General features: G+C 37.7%; 1 protein-coding gene across 1 annotated transcript; it reads right to left on the bottom strand.

The window, feature by feature from the left end:
* Positions 1–11,341: 11,341 nt before the first annotated feature.
* LOC124281925 (baculoviral IAP repeat-containing protein 2-like) lies at positions 11,342–13,732 on the bottom strand. Its single transcript, XM_046717932.1, has one exon. The coding sequence runs from the start codon at positions 13,585–13,587 to the stop codon at positions 12,679–12,681; it is 909 nt and encodes a 302-aa protein (XP_046573888.1). The 5' UTR covers positions 13,588–13,732; the 3' UTR covers positions 11,342–12,678.
* Positions 13,733–19,708: the final 5,976 nt, after the last annotated feature.

Below are 19,708 nucleotides of genomic sequence, written 5' to 3'. Positions count from 1 at the left end.
TTTCAATTTGTTTGGTCCAGAATTTCAGTGTATTAGGAAACAGCCAAACAGAACTTTCATCTGAGAAAATCACATTGTCCCAGTTAAAATTTCTATGCTGTAAGCACCAGTTCAACCTTTGCTCCTTTTGTTCAGGTTTAATGATCGGTGATGGAATTCCTCGACTTTGCTGCCAACCCATTGCATGCAGCTCAGTTCTAATTGTCTCATTACAGACAGCCACAGTTCCTCTATCAATCATATCCAGCCTTAAGTTTCCTAAACTCCTTCGTTTGTTTTTAGAAACAAGAATACCAAGCCGCCTCCTGTCACCGACAGTCAATTTTCTGGGCCTACCTGCGCCTCCCTGGTGCTCAATGCCATATCCATTTGCAATATTTTTCAAAACACGATAAACAGTGGACAAAGGGATGCCTGTTCTACTTGAAATCACTTTGGCTGATCTGATGTCCTTGTTATAATACTCTAAAATCAACTTCCCCTTCTCTAAATCATCCATACTGAGGATCACTGAAAATGTCGTCTGCTAGCAAGTAAACAAAGGGGGATAACTCTTCACAAACTAATGAAAAAGGATTAACGGAGTTGTCTCTCTTGAATGAAACCAAGCACTTGATAGCTGGTCAAGGTTGTTTATACTAGAAATCCAATTAAACATATTCCTAAAATTCTCAATAATTTCTGGTCATACTATATACCCCGACGTTATCATACTCTGGGATTCGAACCAATGTGACCGAATCCTGGTTGACCGAAGGGACACAACTACCAATAAAACGAATGCGTCACATGTTTTATGGATAACAACTTCTTTTATTCTTTAAATGACGTTTCAGAGCTAATTCTTGCTCCACATCAAGTGCATGCTGAGTCCGTGAACAGAGTGAGTGAGTGAGTCTTTACGCCGCTTTTAGCAACATTCCAGCAATATCAAGGCGGGGGACACCAGAAATGGGCTTCACACATTGTACCCATGCATGCTTGGAATCGAACCCGGGACTTCGGCGTGACGAGCGAACGCTTTAACTACTAGGTTACCCACCGCCCTGTGAACAGAGTGACTATATATTGACAAACCATGTTTACACAACGCAAGGTGGGAGAATGTACAAAGATAACACATTATTTACGAAGCCAATTAGATGGGATTAATGTACAAGGAACAAGAATTACCTCTGAAACGTCGTATAAAGAATATAAAGATGTTGTTATCCATAAAATGTGTCATGCATTCATGCTCGTCCAACTTCTACATGCCTTTCAAGAACTTTCTCCATAATGCTCATTACTACGGGGCTGCATGTGCCCCAAACAAGATGTTCTTTGGACGACTTGTAACAACCGTTCGAGAACTACCAATTTTCTCGAACATTTTCTACATATGTACAAAGTTTAGTGAAGGAACTTTGAAAAAAATGTTTTCCCACATATTCCCCAAAGTGTATAGTTCTGAAATAGTTTTCACGTTAGCCAATACAAAACCCTCGATATGTGTCTGTTCCAGTCGACTCTACAATCAATACATCACAACACCTCTTGTCGACATGTGTTCTTAATTCTGTAAATACTGTCCATCCACAAATTCAATACTAGCAATGTTTGACGAAATATACTGATGGACAAAAGAAAGACTATTAAAACGACGTAAATATTTTGCTACCAATGTTTAGATTACCTTTAAGGATAACCCGCACAATTAACAGTTACAAGTTGTTTTGCAAGAATTTATCTTGTGGCAAGATCAACATTTATATAAGACTGTGGGTATAGTCAACACCTAGATACGTGGAATTGTACTTTTTGGCTGTAACAATTCCTGCAAGAAAACAACGGTATGATTTTCGATCTCAACAAAGTATTGATAGGCCGTCATACATTAATCATCAGGCTGCCATCGCCTTTCATTTCACGTGTAAAGATCCTTTCCTTGTTAAGTAGATTGCTATGTGTGACCTATTATTTTCTGCTCGATGGAATATTTATTTCAACCATGCAGCATTGCGTCATGTAAATACACAGTCAGCTATGTATGTATGTTTTGGCATGTAGAGACATTGATTCCAGTACCTGCATTGACGTCTAACGTACTAACACACAAAGCCTTGTGTTCAAACTTCTTCCTGTTTGAATAATTGCGAAATTCGGTCGCAGGGGAATTTTACTGGCGAAAACAGTTTTTGATTGGCTTAGTCCAGGCTAGCCGAATTTATAATGGGACTGAGAGGACAGAAGCAGTGAACACGTGATCCGCAACTGCCATACAGAAACTAAAGTTATTGAGTTCAGGTCTGGAGACCATGGGCGTCAAAGTCAATAGAGAGATAACGCGTCCCGCCCTTACCTCACTCGTCAGTCTCACAGTCCCTGAACTATATTATTTTCCCTACAGCCTCGCCCTCCCTGCAATTCTAAAGCGCTGTCTCACTGGGGCTCCTTTTCAATGTAAATGGTTTTTTTTCTTTACAATCAAAAGTTTATATGTTCAGAGACTAAGCGTTAGTCTATTATCTCACCAGCTGTATACAGAAATATCACACCAATTTCTTCTTGTTTGAAAAAAGAACATGTTTGCAGTGTTCTTTACTTAATTAAATATACAATAATATAATAATTAACAGTTTAATTGATAATTTCTAAATGACGTGCTTAGAGACCTGTAACTCCGGATATGCACTGGGACTAACATGTTGATACTGTTAGCAGCATTATATGCGTTTATATATGTATATATATTCATATTTTTATAAATATCTATGTATTTACTAGATTTTGGTCTCTCATAAATCACTAAGTGATTGGTTGTGTAATTTTTATATTTATCTATGTATCAATTAACTGTATGTACACAAGTGAGACTGTAATAATCATTGTCTGTCTGCATTATACCAATTATGCCTTTTTCCAAATGCACCCTTGTCACAGCACGGCCGTCTCTGTGAATCGTGTAGTAGTGTACGGCAAGCTACTTGTAATATATATCTTCAGATATATTTTGCATGACTGCACTCCCTCTATTGATAACTACGCTTCTGTGCAGCAGAAACAATACACACGCACACGCATGCACACACACAAACACACAACCACCTCTGAGGTCTGTTCCTGTAACAACGTGTAACGGAAAACAGAAACATATTTTGCGGCAATATCTATACGTATTTCGGAACACTATTGTGTATACCTGTATCATATGCATGATGTGTATACGGAACGAAACATTACGGACGGATCACCGTTCTAAATTCCTGCAAAACTTCATTTTGGCTGGGAATTATAAAACCAAACCATTAATGTGGATGTACAGTTATGTACATTAGAATTTAAAGAAAATGAACAATAAATCCCTGTTCATATACTCAAAACCGCATATGAGGCTGTTAAATTGTAAAATAACACAACAATTAATACTCCCTACATCTGTGTATTTGTCGTCTTGAATTTGTTGATCAGTTTATGAATGTATTACAGGATTATTATTGGAAGCACCACTTTGCCTGACAAATATTCCCAATGGCTTATGAATCCAGATCCGATGTGAATATATCATATGTTAAACAATATGAGTGAGTGAGTGAGTTTAGTTTTACGCCGCTTTTAGCAATATTCCAGCAACATCACGGCGGGGGACACCAGAAATGGACTTCCACACATTGTGTCCATTTGGGGAATCGAACCCGGGTCTTCGGCGTGACGAGCGAACGCCTTAACCACTAGGCCACCCCACCGACCCTTAAACAATATGAACACGGCAGTGCAGCAAGAGAGGTGTGATCCTTTTCACACAAAGAAAAAATTTAATAAAAAGATTAATAGATAATACGTTGATTGATTAATCAATGTTATCTTACTTATAATTCTAGAAAGGCGTAAATTCTTATAAAACACCAAAAAGCAAAGGAAAAGAATATTGGACCCATGTAGCTGCAGCAAAAACAAATACAAATATACTTTTTCTTTCCAAAACGTCATCGTTGTGTAATTGTAAACAGCTTCGGAGCCAAAACGTAGCAATTTTAACTTTTTCCCTTGTTTTAGAGGCGTTTGGAAAAAATATTCGCAAAAACGTCATCAAGAACACTTGCAAAGCAAAATACACGTACAAGTAAGTAGAAAAGCATGCAGTATCGGTCACTATAAAAGGCAAATGCTGTGTTTCATTTTGTCATTCGTTTTTGCCTAAAAAGAGGAAATCATCATACACGATTGAGTGCCGCCAACAAACATATTATTGCCCAAGAGTGAGGACATGTGTAAATCCAACTTTCTTACATTTAAGATATAATAAATACACATTGCAGCTTTAAATACTTCAAAACTATTTTCACATTTAAACAATTTAATAAACGTAAACATACTTAAATTTCTAGTAGAGTATTATTTAAATATTGGTCACGTATTGCTCGATATTTTTGACAAATCAACAGTATGTGGTACTAATCTTCTATTTCGTTAGTACAAAAGGGACATAATCTATCAGCGTGTTCCATCTTCCTTGTTCATAAGCATATGTGAACTTGAGGTGGAAACGTGTATGTGCAATTCTGTACCTCTTAACATAAATCATGTCAATATTGTTTAAGTATTTCTCGATGAACAGAGTTTCCTTAACATAAACATACAATCTTGATTCACTCAGAGTTGATGATTGATGTTTCCACATTTGAGAATAAATATCTTTCGCCATTTGTGTCAATTCTCTCACCAAATCATTACTTTTAGGAACATCCTGGGCAACCCAAATATAACAAAAACAAATCTGAATAGCATATCTTTCAATAAACCAATTTTCAATATCAAATGTTCTCATTTGAACTATTCAATAATGAATTGTATATCAAACCTATACATGTATATCTATCTGGTTTACTGCTCAGCTAATATAATTTTCAGCAAATATTTAGAAATGAGGAGATGTTTATACAGTTGACTGGGGTTGGTGGGTGAGTCCATAGGTGTGTTTTTGTGTGTGTGTGTGTGTGTGTGGTTGTATTCAGCATGACTGTACTGTTGTGTGTAAGTACGTACGTACGTATGTGTGTGTGTATGTATGTATGCATGCGTGCGTGCGTGCGTGCGTGCGTGCGTGCGTATGTATGTATGTATGTATGTATGTATGTATGTATGTATGTATGTAAACAAACTCATAGCTACCTTATTCACATTTATATTTTACATGTACCATCAAGTAATTAGTGTCTCGTAGGCCAACTGGCCGTTGCTGTTTTTACTGTATCAAACTATATCTGACACTTTAATAAAATAACTTTCTTCTTCATCTCCTCTTGACATCGGTTGACAGTGGTACAAGAATCTGTATCGAAACGTCGCACTCGCGAAATATGGACGTTGTTATCCATACAGCTTGTCATATTTAACGTAACAGCTAGAAGTGTGTTGTCCTATGCAATCCCCTTTGTGAGTTGAACTAAGTACGATACTGGCTTGCCATTGGATGACACCGGTGGGGCAGGGTCACCTGGACCTTCCTTGAGAAACTGTGTCAGTATTTGTTTGGGATTCATACCTGAGTGATTGACTACGTGCAGTCTGGCAGTTATCTGTTATGATCATGAAAAATATTTTGCTATTTTTTACCTGCTGGACATTAGCAATATTGTCATTATAATGATAGTCATGTGACACTAATTCATGTCCAGTTTTCATTGCCTTATCATTGCGTAAATGTATCCTACCAACATTCTAGCCTAAACAATCTTTGACGAAAGCTTTTTATGATGACAGAGGCGGTAGGCACAGACTTGTGCTCGTGATCATTTTGAGAAATACGATTACACTTCTAACTGAGGCTATTGTGACGATCCTTGTCATTACAGTTCTGTCGCATGAATACAAAGACCCGTGAAGGTCCGGGTTCGAACTGATCTTCAGTAACCCATGCTTGTCGTAAGAGGTGACTAATGGGATCGGATGGTCAGGCTCGCTGACTTGTTTGACACATGTCATCATATCCCAATTGCGTAGATCGATGCTAATGATGTTGATCACTGGATTGTCTGGTCCAGACTCAATTATTTACAGACCGCTGCAATATAGCTGAAATATTGCTGATTGCGACGTAAAACTAAGCTCACTCACTCACTCATGAATACAAAAGTACCATAGATTTTTTTCAGCTAGCTTGCAGTCAGGATGTCTGTGAAAATAATGAAATCTGTGGCTGTTTCTTGGTTTCCAACTACAAAACATGTGTGAAAACGAGCCATTGTTAAACACATTGATACCATGGCAAATAGCACCTTGGTACCCCGACGAAACAATGCCCTGCTTATGTAAAGTTAGCAAAATAGATAAGGAAGAAGATGATACTATAACCAACCCGTATTTTAAAGAATTTCGATGCAAAAAATACCAGGTTTCCAAGTGAGCCACCAACATTTAGACCTATTTCTATAGTGACGGTTTGCAAAGAGAAACCAGCCCCCATCCATGATGATGGTGTAGGGAGAGAATCTTTTCACTTTATTAGATAGCTAAGCTACAGGGGAGCGGGAAAAATGAATTTCAGTTGTTTTTAGAATATTTGTTATCTTTGTTTCGTGCGTTTTAGTGAAGTATAATTGCAGCTTGGTTGTATATTATAGAAAACATACTATTTTAACTTTCCCTGAGGGCTACGGTTTTGTATCTAAACACATATCAGTCAAGTGTAAATATCCTATTCAGAATAACCTACGTTGCAGAGATAAAATAAAAATGTATCAGAGAAAAAGTCATACACCGTTGTGTCGAAGATGAATGAACCTACTCATATTGTCTCCTTAAATAATAGAAAAGCTACTTGCTCCGACGGAATTGGAAATACCTTTCTTAAACTAAGTGCTACAAAATTATCATTTCCCCTCACTGAGAATTTGAATAAGTCGCTTCACGCAACTGTATTCCCTAAGGGTTCAGTAAATGAATGTGGCAGCTACAGACCGCCCGCCCTTACCAGTTGTGTATCTACAGTTTTCTAAAATTTGTTCATAACTATTTGCCTAATTAATTTAGAGATAATAATATCATTAGTACAGTGCAATCGGGATTTATTCCTGGCGATTCTACAACGTATCGGTTAGCGGATTTGTACAATTCCATTGCAAGTGCTTAAGATAAAGGTAAAGAAGTAAGAACCGTGTTCTGTGACATCCGTAAAGCATTTGATAAAGTATGGCATAAAGGACTTTTGAATAATTTACAATCATTTGGAATGAGTGGTAAATTGATAGAATGGCTCGGTAGTTATCTAAATGACGTAGTTCATAAGGTATTTATAAATGGATATAACTCTGAACTTAAACCTGTATTGGCAGGTATCCCTCAGGGATCGGTTTTAGGAGCTTTGTCATTCTTAATATATATAATTGACCTTGTTGATGATATTGATTGTAACGTACGTCTTTAGCTGATGATTCATCACTGTATGTAATAATAGAAGATCCGGTTTAACAACAAACAGTGTCAATGATGACCTACATAGACGTTCAACGGGGACAAATAAATAACAGGTGAAGTTCAATCTAAAAAAACCCGGAAACAATTCAATTTAGTGGAATACGGGTGGCTAGTCCTAAACCCCGGTTATTCATGCAAGGGGTTTCTATAAACGAAGTTGAACGACATAAACACGTAGATGTTATATTATATAAAACTTCAAACTGGGCTGCTCAAGTTAATAGTATTGTAGATAGAATTACTTCTATGATAAATTGCTTGAGAAGTTTGAAATGACGTTTATCACGTAGATGAGTTAAGATTATGTAAATGGATTTCATATTACCGCTATTTGATTATTGTAGTCATGTCTAAGATAACTGTACCGCTGCTCAAAATACCCATTTAGAAAAAATACAACTTGATGCATTAAGGACAATCTGCGGGGCAACAAGAGGTACAAGCCATAACAACTTATACGCAGAAACTAATTTCTTACCTCTTGTTGACAAAAGACGTGTACAAAAATTAACCCTTTTCCATAAAATGATAAACGGCAAAGCACCAGATTATTTATATAATCTTGTCCCAGACAGCGTTTCGGCCAGTAATTCATTTACAAAATTTACAAAATATTCGCGTAAAACAATTGTTTATTCAAAGTCACTTTTACCAAGTACAGTAGATCTTTTAATGCTTTACCAAATGACATCAAAATGATGTAAATGAAAACGTAACTGCCCAATTAGGTTATTCATTTTTATTTGATCTGAATTATGGAAGCCGACTTTGTGAATTATTCATTGTAGGCTTAGTTTAATCTGTAGTGACCTAAATTGTCATAAATTTGAAAGACATATCTCTAACGATCCTTCCTGTTCGTGCAGCACTTACCGTGAAAATACACCACACTGTCTATGTGCCTGTCAACACTACGCTATGTAAAGAAATGATGCGTTATATTACGAAAAAAATGAGTATAGCTTAAAGACAATTCTCTACGGAAATAATGAAATATCTTATCTTGATCTTGACAATCTATTTACCTATTCATCTCTGCTTCTTGTAGATGTGATGCTAAAGATGGTTAAAGAACTGTTAGCTTTAGAAATATATCAGTTGTTATCATGAAATTGCTATTGAATAATTAATTATCATTTGATTGTACATTACCTTATGGTTTGACATGCAATTACTTGTATGTTAATTTTGGTTTGTTTACTTTTGTAAATTGTATTAGAGAGGTTTCAAAATAAGCTTCTAGCCTGTTTGCCAATTTATTCGTTTCTCACGAATAGGTATGTTTGAAACCATATTCTCGAATTATCCGTGGTTCTTCACAATCGCAATATGATGACTAAAGGAGAAACACGCAAGGTGTAATTCGAGACAACCGCTAGTTCGACACATCAAGGTTCGCCACAGTGGTGTTTGACTGTCATTAGGTGGAAGTGGACAACAGATATATTGCATATTTTTCTACACATAAATGATATCGACCTGTTTCGAGTTTGGATGTGAATGGTCGAATCAAATAAACCAGTGGAGTGACTGAGTTGGGTTGTACGCGCTTTTAGCAGTGTGCAGGCAATATGAAGGCGGGAGACAACAGAAATGGGTTTCATACATTGTGCCCATGTGGCGAATCGAACCCGGGTGTTCCGTGGAATGAACGAACGCTTTAATCACTTGGCTACACCAAATAACATAGTGGTCAGTTTTGAAGTATGACTGGACAAGTTTCATACACGTTCAACAGACTTGAAATCATGAACAACTAGAACGGCACCACAGATGCCTGTATGGCGGGTCCTGTCTCTATGAATGAAGTATTTGTGTAAGTGTTATATATACGATAGTATGAATTGTTTATTGATTGAAGCGCTTGTAAAATATGGACGTATTATCTGTATTTCTTCTGGGTGTAGATCAAATCGGTTTCGGGGTACAACCCAGTGATCGACAGCATGAGCATCGATACACACATTTTCGATACGATGACATGTGTCAACCAAGTCAGCGAGCCTGACCACATGATCCCGTTAGTCGCCTCTTACGACAAGCGTGGGTTACTGAAGATCAGTTCTAACCCGGATCACCGTAAAGTAATTGCAAGAGAAATACCTTGGCTTATTCTTCATGGTTCTTACATTTGGACCTTTTGGCACACCGACTGCAAGCACAAGTGTGCACGAAACAGACGGGTGTATTTTGCCTCATGGTTTCTGTTTAGATTTATTTAATCCTTTCTTCCCTGCTTGCCATGTTGAAGTTCATATTGACGTTAATAAATACTACAAGTTATGTAAAAATGTGGGTGCATCTACATATAATGTAACATCTCAACAACGAATCACTTGTATTTGCATGTTTATCAACCATCATTTTTGTCCTTGTCATCCCATCAATATGAGATATGTATTTAAACTCTGTTTGTATTTTAGATATAGTAACACTACTAAAGGAGTTCGGAGGACAAAATCTTCACGACGTTCATAATTTTGTTTGTCAGTGAAAGCCGCATAAATAACGCATCAAAACACCTTTTGCCCAAACACCATATGTATCAGTTGAAATGTCCAACTAAATGATATCTCAATTCTGTCCAAACTACTTACCTTGTGTATAAGTTTAAAAGTCCAACGAAATTTTATCTCCCTTTGTATAAGTTTAAAACTCCAACGACATAATATATCTCACATTTGTCCAAAATACCAAATGGATAAGTTTCAAAGTCCAACGAAATTGCCTTTCCCTTTTGCCATAAAAACGTACTTGTTACAAGTTTCCGAAGTGCACCTAAAATATGTATATGTTTCATACATTCAGCCAACATGCGGATCAACCTTCGAATCAGGACCCTGAATCCCGAGCGCTTGTCAATTACCACCCTACAAAACCCCGACAAAATCAATGTACTTTTTGTGTCAGAGCTTCATATGGTAACAAACATACGCAATTACTCCAATCATATGTTACTGAACTTACTTTCAACACGAGAACGTTAATCAAATCGTAAACTGTACAATATTATTTTTCCTCTCCTTCTGGAATATAGTTTATGCTATCTTAAAACATATGGTATTGTTCTGAGCTATATTTGACATTCATCCCAACAATTTGTGAGTTAGTGAGTGAGTGACTGACATAAATTAAATACAGCAAATGTCATATTCATGCCATCCCCAACAACAGAGTCAGTGAGTATGGTTTTACGCCGCTTTTAGAAATATTCCTTCAATGTCACAGCATGGGAACCAGAAATGGGCTTCACACATTGAACCCATGTGGGGAATCGAACCCGGGTCTTCAGCTTGACGAGCCAACTTTTTAACCACAATGGCTACTTAGATTAAAAGGAATTCAGAATTGATTTCCAGAATTACGTTTGTGGGTGTGGGCATATGTCGAACCTTAAGGAATATAATATTTTTGTCGGAAACTGAACTTTTAAACTGATCCAAAACAAACTGCCACATCAGCAAGTCTTGACCAAGTTACCGTCGCGCGCATCACACAAATAAATGAGTTAGCGAGTAAAGCCGCTTTAAGTAATATTCCACCAAAATCATGGCAAAGAAAAAGGAAATTCCCCATGTGCGGAATCGAATCAGGGTCTTCGGTGTAATGGGCGAAAGCTTTCACTTCTAGGCTACCCCATCGCCCCTGACTCATAATATTTAATGAGTAGTATTAAGAGGAAGCTTTACCCAAAATACTGATAACGTCGATCAGCACAGTTCCAGCTGTAGTACCTACACAGAGCGGGGTATGTAGCTCATTTACTGGAAAGTTGATACACAACAGTTTGAATAAAACGTAAAACAGCAAAAACATGGTACAAATAAAAAAACAATACCCATCCGTGTTTTAATGTAATCGTTGAGTAAAAGCAAAAGAATTATATATCATGAAGATGTCAGTTTATTGAAAATTACATTTAACATCGGAAAAATGAAAGAAGCAATTATAATATAATACACATATTAATTCTTAGCCTTGTGTGAGGTAAACAATAGCAATATTGCTGCAATATCACGGCGGGCTTCACACAAAGTACCAATGTGGGGAATCGAACCCGGGTCTTCAGCGTGACAAGCAGACGCTTTAACCACTAGGCTACCCCACCGCCCTCACCAGTAGTGTCATGAACAATCATGAATAATGGCATCTTCGGTTATTCGCAACAATGCACTGAGGAGTTGCTGCTTTGCTAAAGGCTGATGTTCATACAACCACACCTGTTTTAAACAATAGTTCAATAGTTGTCTCCATTTGGCTATCACCGATAAATCATATCCGTGCAGTTATTAAAAATAAAAATTCTTTATGAGCAAAATATAAACAATCTTAACGAACGCAAAGTTGTCCATTAATTATGGATGTAATTTCATATCAGGTGGCATGAGAAACAATAAACACAACTGCCAGCCATGTCGATATTTTGTTTCAGGAACAGATTGTGGTTTTGAACACGTGAAAGTACAACGCTTTACCATTTAAAGGAAATCATTACAGAAGTGCAAGGTCCTTCGTTTGCAATGATTTCTTTTGTATATGGTAAATTTGAAACAAGAGGGCTTGAAAATTAAAACTGCATATTTATAAATGTTTTACGTAAAAATTGCTTATTTTCAAAATAATTACAATTAATTGCAGGACACATTTTACACCCACAAAGAAAATTACAAACACAAATGAAAAAACAAATTTCAGCGTTATTTAGTTGACGGTTGAATACACACGGTAAGAATCGAAGCAAAGACGAGGCGTCACATGTTTGCGGTATGGCCATAAATTGGTTTCATGTTTTATGTCTCAACTGATTACCGTACCTTGCCTTTGTTTGGATTCCGGAAAGTAAATTTACTAAAAACGTATGCAGGGTCCTCCAACGTCATACGTGAAATGTTAGTTCTGACGAAATATACTAGTATTTGGAATAATGTACAACCACCAAGGCGAGTGCACACCACCTGCCGTACAAAATATATTCCCAAACAAATTGAAAAAAAAAAGAAATAGGGTGAAAAACATACATGACAAGGTCAATCTACAATACAAACATTGGATCTTGAACTCAAACTCTAAATCTAAATACACGTGCATGTATACATCTGGCTATTTTGTGTATAGATCTACTGGCGAAACATGGTAATGATTCTAATACATCTATAAAGTCGAAATGAACCATATGCTTCTGATACGTCTCTGAAGCTTAAAAGTGCATTAACATCATCAGTTTCACATCAGTTCCTCCACCGCCAGATACAATGACGTGGCGTCAGGAAAGTCACCCCCTGTACTCCTTGATGCAACAGCTTGCTTAATCAGCTCAAATGAGATTCCCATGGCAAGCACCGCCTCTACCTGTGGGGAGTGTCTTGGTTTACTTGGAGGTGCACCTGCGTGACCCTTTGTGGGACATCCGGTTCCAGGTCCGTCTTTGTCCCTGGGTCCAAGATTTGCAGCAAGCACAACAGGTTTGTTTTGTGCACAAGACGCTCCATCGTGTCGTGGGTCCTGTGACCTCATGTCAATTCCATCCCCCCGTTTGCTGTTGTGGGCGTGTTTTATATACTCACATCTAGGAGACCACTGGAGATGCGCATCAAACGGATCATCATCAGTATCCCAGTCCCTTAATGTCAGCCCGCAGTAGAAGCACCGAGCTCGGTCTGCAGAGCCGATATAGAAAAACCCGGCGGCAGCCATGTTTGGAGGAGATTGAATGTCCAGTTTAAGGGGCCATGCTTCAAACGTGCCCAGTCTCTTTACCTGGTCAACAAAATCGCTATACTTTGCCTTGGTAACATCATATCCAGATCGTAGCGTAGGCGTAAGCGCAGGAAACCACTTCTTGAGGAAGCTGCAGTCTGGGGAGTATTTCCGATGTACGTCAAGGGGGACGTCTGTCTCCGTCCAGTTGTACAGTTTAACCTTGCAGGTGTCACATTCCACTTTGTCCCCAGGGCCGATCAGCATAAACCCCGCAATAGCGAGCTGTAATGATTTAACCTTCCCTGTCCAGTTGACGAATGTTCTCAGCCTCTTGGCGAGGTTGTCTTTCTCCAGAGTCGGTTGATTATCGAATAGGGGTTGTCTGCCACGACTTTCAGTTTGTAACGGTACTGCACTATCTGATGTATCCATGGTAACGCGTTTTAGATCGCGTGCACATGCACAAACATGAACAGACTTGAGCGTCCACTTGCCGGGTATAGCCTCTTACAAAGTTCAAATATTTATTTCACGCATTGTCAAATCGCAGCTTCCTGTAGCTAAAATTAGATCCACATCACTCTGCATAGCAGGAAATACGCATAGGCGCCCGACTCTGACCTATATGTAAAAGATATATCTTCACGGGCGCCTATGTAACTGTGATACGCTGACATGTGTCAACCAGATCAGCAAGCCCGACCAGCGGATCCCGTCGCCCCCTTTACGACAAGCATGGGTTGCTGAAGATCAATTCAAAACAGGATCTTCACGGTGCGGTTTAACGCACAGTCGATCTGATTTACAGGCTGAGTATATATAGGTCGGTCTGTCGGTATATAATGCGTGCGTGCAAACATTCAACGTTTTTCATATGGCGTTTTTCAAGTCACTCGCGCTCACGGGCACTATCGCATTTCTCTGCAGTATGGAACTTTATATTAGGGGTGACTATTGTTGGGAAAACAACTATAGCGATGGTCTATTGCAACATACTATTGCGATAGCGATGATCTATTGCGACTAAATATTGCAATAGGTTTTTTTTCTCTCCTTGAACTGTCTCATCTGAAGTCATTTTCCAAATGAAATAAAAATAAATTGAAGTAGTTTCAGTCCCTTTTGATAACTGACCAGAAACCTGAAACCCCGATCAAGTAAACAGTTAAAACATGGAGTTAATGAAGCTGCAAGTCTGCACCCAAACAATAAAGAAATACAAAACAACATAAATACACTAAACGCGAAAAAAAGACAACGTTACCCTCCTTCCTTAATGACGGAGGTACTTATCTTAAACTGGCGTTGTGATGCGTGGACGTCCGCTTCTTGGTCTGTCTACGGTGACCCCAGACTGTCTGAAGCCCTTAAAAAGTCTTATAACCGTGATACGGTGGCATCCGAGGGCGTTGACAACAGCATTGTATTTCGACCCCATCTGCACCATCCCAATGGCTCTTTCTCTCTCTTCAGCTGTTAATTGAGGCATATTTCTCGTACTTGTGTATCATATCATCTTTTCTAGGCTCTCTTCATGCCCTATACAATCATTCTAATTGTGAAATGGATGCAAATACTGCTGCAATATTGCTGCGTTTTAGCGATTGATATTGCTATGTGTAAACAGAAAATGGAAAAAAGTTACCTTGCAAGCAAGCAAGCAAAAAATGTTAACAAAGATCATTGATGATGTTCCTAAACATTTTTTCACAATATCAAAGACACGTTTTACTTGCTTTCACTAATGCAAATCAGCAGAAAATGTTTTAAAAGATTGAAATCATAGGAATGCTTATTTTATAATTGTACACACTATACAACCGTTGTTTCTTGTTTTAATAGTTGAAAAATAGTGACTTTAAATGTCTATTTTTGTCCCAAAGCAGAATTTTATTTCAACCTTAGTTTGGACATCTAAATCACTGTTATTGGTTCATTTCGGCATAGACGAAAATAGGACAATTTAACTCTTCTGAAAAAGATGCATTTCACCTAAATATGAATGCATTTGAGAAATTGTTTTTCGTGATTTGCATAAAGCTGTGTCACATGCAACCAAAAAATCAAACATAATTAAAACACAATTATCACTTATTCATGACATATAATATGCATTGCTGGTTATGAAAAAACATATAAACAAAATTATAAGCGTATAATCGCAAATCAAAAGTGCAATATTGTGTACTTCGGTTCACTTCCCAAGAAACGAAGCAGCCGGGATACCGAACCCAGTCAGAGCGGTTGGGTGTGCACTCAAGTGTAACGGCTGGTTCATTTGCAGATGCCTTCACGGCTCATTGTGTGTATATATATAGAGATGTTGGGTTTTGTAAATACATGCTCATTTTTTGTGTATAACATTTTGCAATCAACAGACATCATAACATGTCATGTGTTCAAGTATCACACCTGCCTGTCTTTGCAATTACATAATGTGACAGAGACCGAACTCGGGTCATAAATCAATGCATTTTGTTTTTGGTGTATAGCCTGATTGGTGTTAAGTTCAAATTGCATGTGGTCAGTGATAGCAGCTGTGTATTGAATATTGTCATTAGCAGACAGGCAGGCAGACACACAGGTGTCAATAAAACAAGACATTGAGACAACGACATATCTATATCACAGTTAGAAATTAGGTCAACGCTAAATAATGACATTGCTTTTAAGTATCGAACTGAGAAAGTGACTCGGTAAGAAGAACGTGTGGTGAAATAGACAAATGAAATTATATAAACATTATATAATTTACTGTCATAACATATAAAAAGCTCGCGCCTGTGAGATATCAACAAAACATTAGAAAAATAGCTCACGCCAAAGCCTTCACCGAGTATTCACCCGACAACCCGAGTCCTAGCTGCGCGAACCTGTTTACCTGCGCACGTGCTATGAGCGCAGCCCAGCTGTTGAAACCCGTTTTCCCCAGAAAGTCTGGGGAAAGTTAGTGAATCGTTTGAACTCCGATTTCGCGCGGTTTTTTTCATCGCGTTATTTTTCAACTTTATAAGTTGAATTTGCATTTTTCATGATTTGTTTCGGTAAGTCCATACCGAAAGGTATCAGAATCTGCAAAGTTGTGTTTTACGTTGCATGTGACCTTTAAGCTTTCTTGTAAACTAATACCTTCTAACATATCTTTGATAGTTTTTCAGTAATTCATAAAGGTAGGAGGGTAACGTTTCTTTTGGCGTTTAGTGTATTTGTCAACGGAAGTCAATTACTTAACTATCGATAGTCACACATATTATCGATGCATCGATAGTTTTTCGTTTCTTCCGTCTATTGATTGCTATCGGAGACTCAACCATTGCAATCCATCGATAGTTCAATGCATCGTTACAGCCCTACATTATATACTACCCGTAAAGATTCGGGTTAGAATGGGTCTTCACCAACACATGCCTTAAGAGGCGACTAACTGGACTGGGTGGTCAGGCTCGCTGACTTGGTTGACACATGTTATTGTAGCCAAACTGTGTAGATCGATGCTCATGCTGTTGATCACTGGATTGTATGGTCCAGACTCGATTATTTACAGATAGCCGCCATATAGCTGGAATATTGCTGAGGCCTGACACAACAAACACAATCTCATTCAGTGGACGCATATTTTCGGTTTTGGGAAATTCCTTGAGTAAGAGTCATTACTCCAGAAAATTTGTCGTTTAATAAACAGAAGTCATTGTTGTGGTCATTTTGTATGGAGTGAGTAAGTGAGTTTAGTTTTACGCCACCGATTATTGCTAAGTGAGGCATAAACCAACCAACCAACCAACAATTTAAGGTTCGAATAGTGACCGGTTGTTATGAACACACACATGAAACCCCAACATATTATTTTATGGCGCTTCAATGTCTATGGGCTTCATATCATCCATTTATAAACGGATTATTTGATGAGTCTTGCATGTACTTGGTGATATGATTACCTAAAATATGACAAAATAGCGCTGCATTATATTCTTTTCTACGTTTAATGTAATTCCGCAACCAAAAAGTTTTCTTAGAAAGGCCGAAAATAGTCAAATGCACATTTAAATGTTCATTTTAAGTTTAAGATGTAAAATTACGTAATTCATTTTGTTTTAGTTAAATAGATGAATTTGATGAAAGTAAAATGAAACATAAATCATTTCTGTTTTTTATTCACTTGTCGACGTTAGATCTATTGTTTGAGACATTCAGTTCTTAATCTCATCACTCTGTAGAGTTGCCTCCCTTAGTACCAGTGGCAAGATGGCCGACTCCGGTGGAAGTGACCGTGCAATTGACACATTAGAGGTGTCGATTTGATGTTGTGTTTTCATTTTAAAAGCCATTGCACACGGCCGAATGTACTTAATTACGCAAAAATGTCTGAATATGACCACAAAGAGTTGGTTACCAAGTATGAACTCCTGGCAAATGAGGTACGTATGTTATCTGTTGACACTCAGCATCAGTCTATGTCCTATTTTCGATCAAATCAATAGTGACAGATCGTAGCCATGTTAACATACCTGTTGGCTTATGCATCCAAACACAATTACCATTAAATGTGAGTAAAGAAGAATATTCAAAATCACATGTAAATTGTATTTGACTTGATATCACTTTACGTACACTATACACATAATGTTTGTTATGTTTTTGTGATGATCTGCTCCGAAAAAACCCGTAGTGAACTGAATAATTATTTCAGTATCATGTCTCTAATCCTTTAGTTGCATTTAGGGATGTTTGTATTGACCAAACATGTTTGCAAACAGGAGTCATTGGAGTGTCATGCTTTTACAGTTGTTGTGGTACCTTATTGTGTACAGAGTTGGCATCTTGTGGAGAGTGTATGGGCATTCAACAGTTAGAACCACAAGTTCCAAGACAATATATGACAATGAAAATTATATAGAACAATTTAGGGCTGCACCGAATCCATTATGAGGCAAACATGATACATATCATAAATACTGGGTAATGTTTACCATAACAGGCAGCAGTAGAAGTATTTTCCTTATCTATTGTGATACTGTATTGTCACATATTTTTTCATATTTCCTCTGAGCATTCCTTGTCAAAGCACCTTGCATGTCTATTAACACATAGGCTTTGAAAACATTGCTCAGTCTTTTCTGTATTGCATTTGTGACATTCTTCAAAATAGGATTAAAAGAAGAAGATTCTGATTAATGTTGGAATGAAACCAAACTGTAAATATCAAGTAACTGATAAATGCTATGGGTAATATTAGGCACTTACCGGTACATTCTGTAGAAACAGTTTCCCTCTAGAAGGATCTGTGATATTTTGGTTCATGTACTGATAGTTTCTGTGATGAGAGATATATGTGAACTGACGCATGAATGTTTTGTCTGTTGTTTATCATTGTAATCAAGAAAATTAAGAAAACAGGGGCATTGTAATTTATATAACATTTAGCACGCCTATTTAAGATGGTATTGCACCATGCTAAATATACCATTTGACACAATCCAAATCTGCAAGGGTTGTCATTTGATATTGGTACAGTATTTCAGCCATAATCAAGCTGGCTCAGGCGCCAGGCTAGTAATCCAGTGAGGTTGAGGTGTCGGGTTTGAGCCCACCTGTGACCAGGTGTAAAACCTTGGAGTCAACTTTGTGTGCAGACTCTTTCCATGTTGTCACAACCCCTAGTGTACAGTACAACCCCTAGTGCACTTAAAAGAACCCACAAATCCGTTTGTATATGAGCAGATGGTGCCCGTATGAATACGTGCAAACACCTAGTTGCTGGTACAGCAATGTGTCACTTGGACAAAGTACAGTGACTATGTGTCCCAGTCCACCCAGCTGTGAATGGGTACCTGGTTAGGATGAGAAAGCCGCCATAACTCGGTGCGCCTAGTGGCTGCAAGAGTTGTATACTCCCCAGAGAGTTGAGATTGATAATACAATGTGCCGTTGTGATTGACATCCAATGATAGAGGGAAAAAAATACCAGCACCTTGAGCATGTACTAATTGTGTGGATATGTGCGCTGTATAAATATCCTATAATAATACTAGTATTACTTAATCCTCTGGGGACTAGAGTATTAGAAAGTGCTGCATCTTCACATCTTCTGATTTTCTGGTCCAGACAATTATTTACAGGCTACCATTGTCTAGCTGTGATGTTTCTTAGTGCAGTGTTATGAAAGAAAAACATAACATTATATATTTGTTTATCATGATACTAAACTGAATTACCTTCAGGGTAATTCGAATGAACACAAAAATCCTTTTGAACAAATCATTAGTTTCAAATAGTTTATGTGTGTACAGTCAGTGTGTAAAATCAATAAATTTGTAAATCATTTAAATTGCTTGATTTACGAATGCAACTTTCACAAATGCCGAAATATTTCAACTTAATAAACTGACTATAAGATCTGTTCATTTATTTGACGGATTAATTGAAAATTCTTATAATGAATTGCATTGTATAGTGATCTTGAGTCTTCACTCATATAGTTTAAATGAAACAAAACAAAATGTAAATATCAAAACCATATCAGAATCATTGCAACTATAGGACTAGGAGTTGTTTG

Source organism: Haliotis rubra, unplaced genomic scaffold (genome assembly GCF_003918875.1).
Source record: "Haliotis rubra isolate DU_JTF1 unplaced genomic scaffold, ASM391887v1 Scf290, whole genome shotgun sequence".
Taxonomy (NCBI): Eukaryota; Metazoa; Mollusca; class Gastropoda; order Lepetellida; family Haliotidae; genus Haliotis; species Haliotis rubra.
Note: the sequence above shows the minus strand (reverse complement) of the source record. Positions and strands in the feature narration are given on the sequence as shown.

Excerpts from the sequence above, each read along its gene's own strand:
- LOC124281925 (XM_046717932.1), bottom strand. The coding sequence starts at position 13,587 with ATGGATACATCAGATAGTGCAGTACCGTTACAAACTGAAAGTCGTGGC.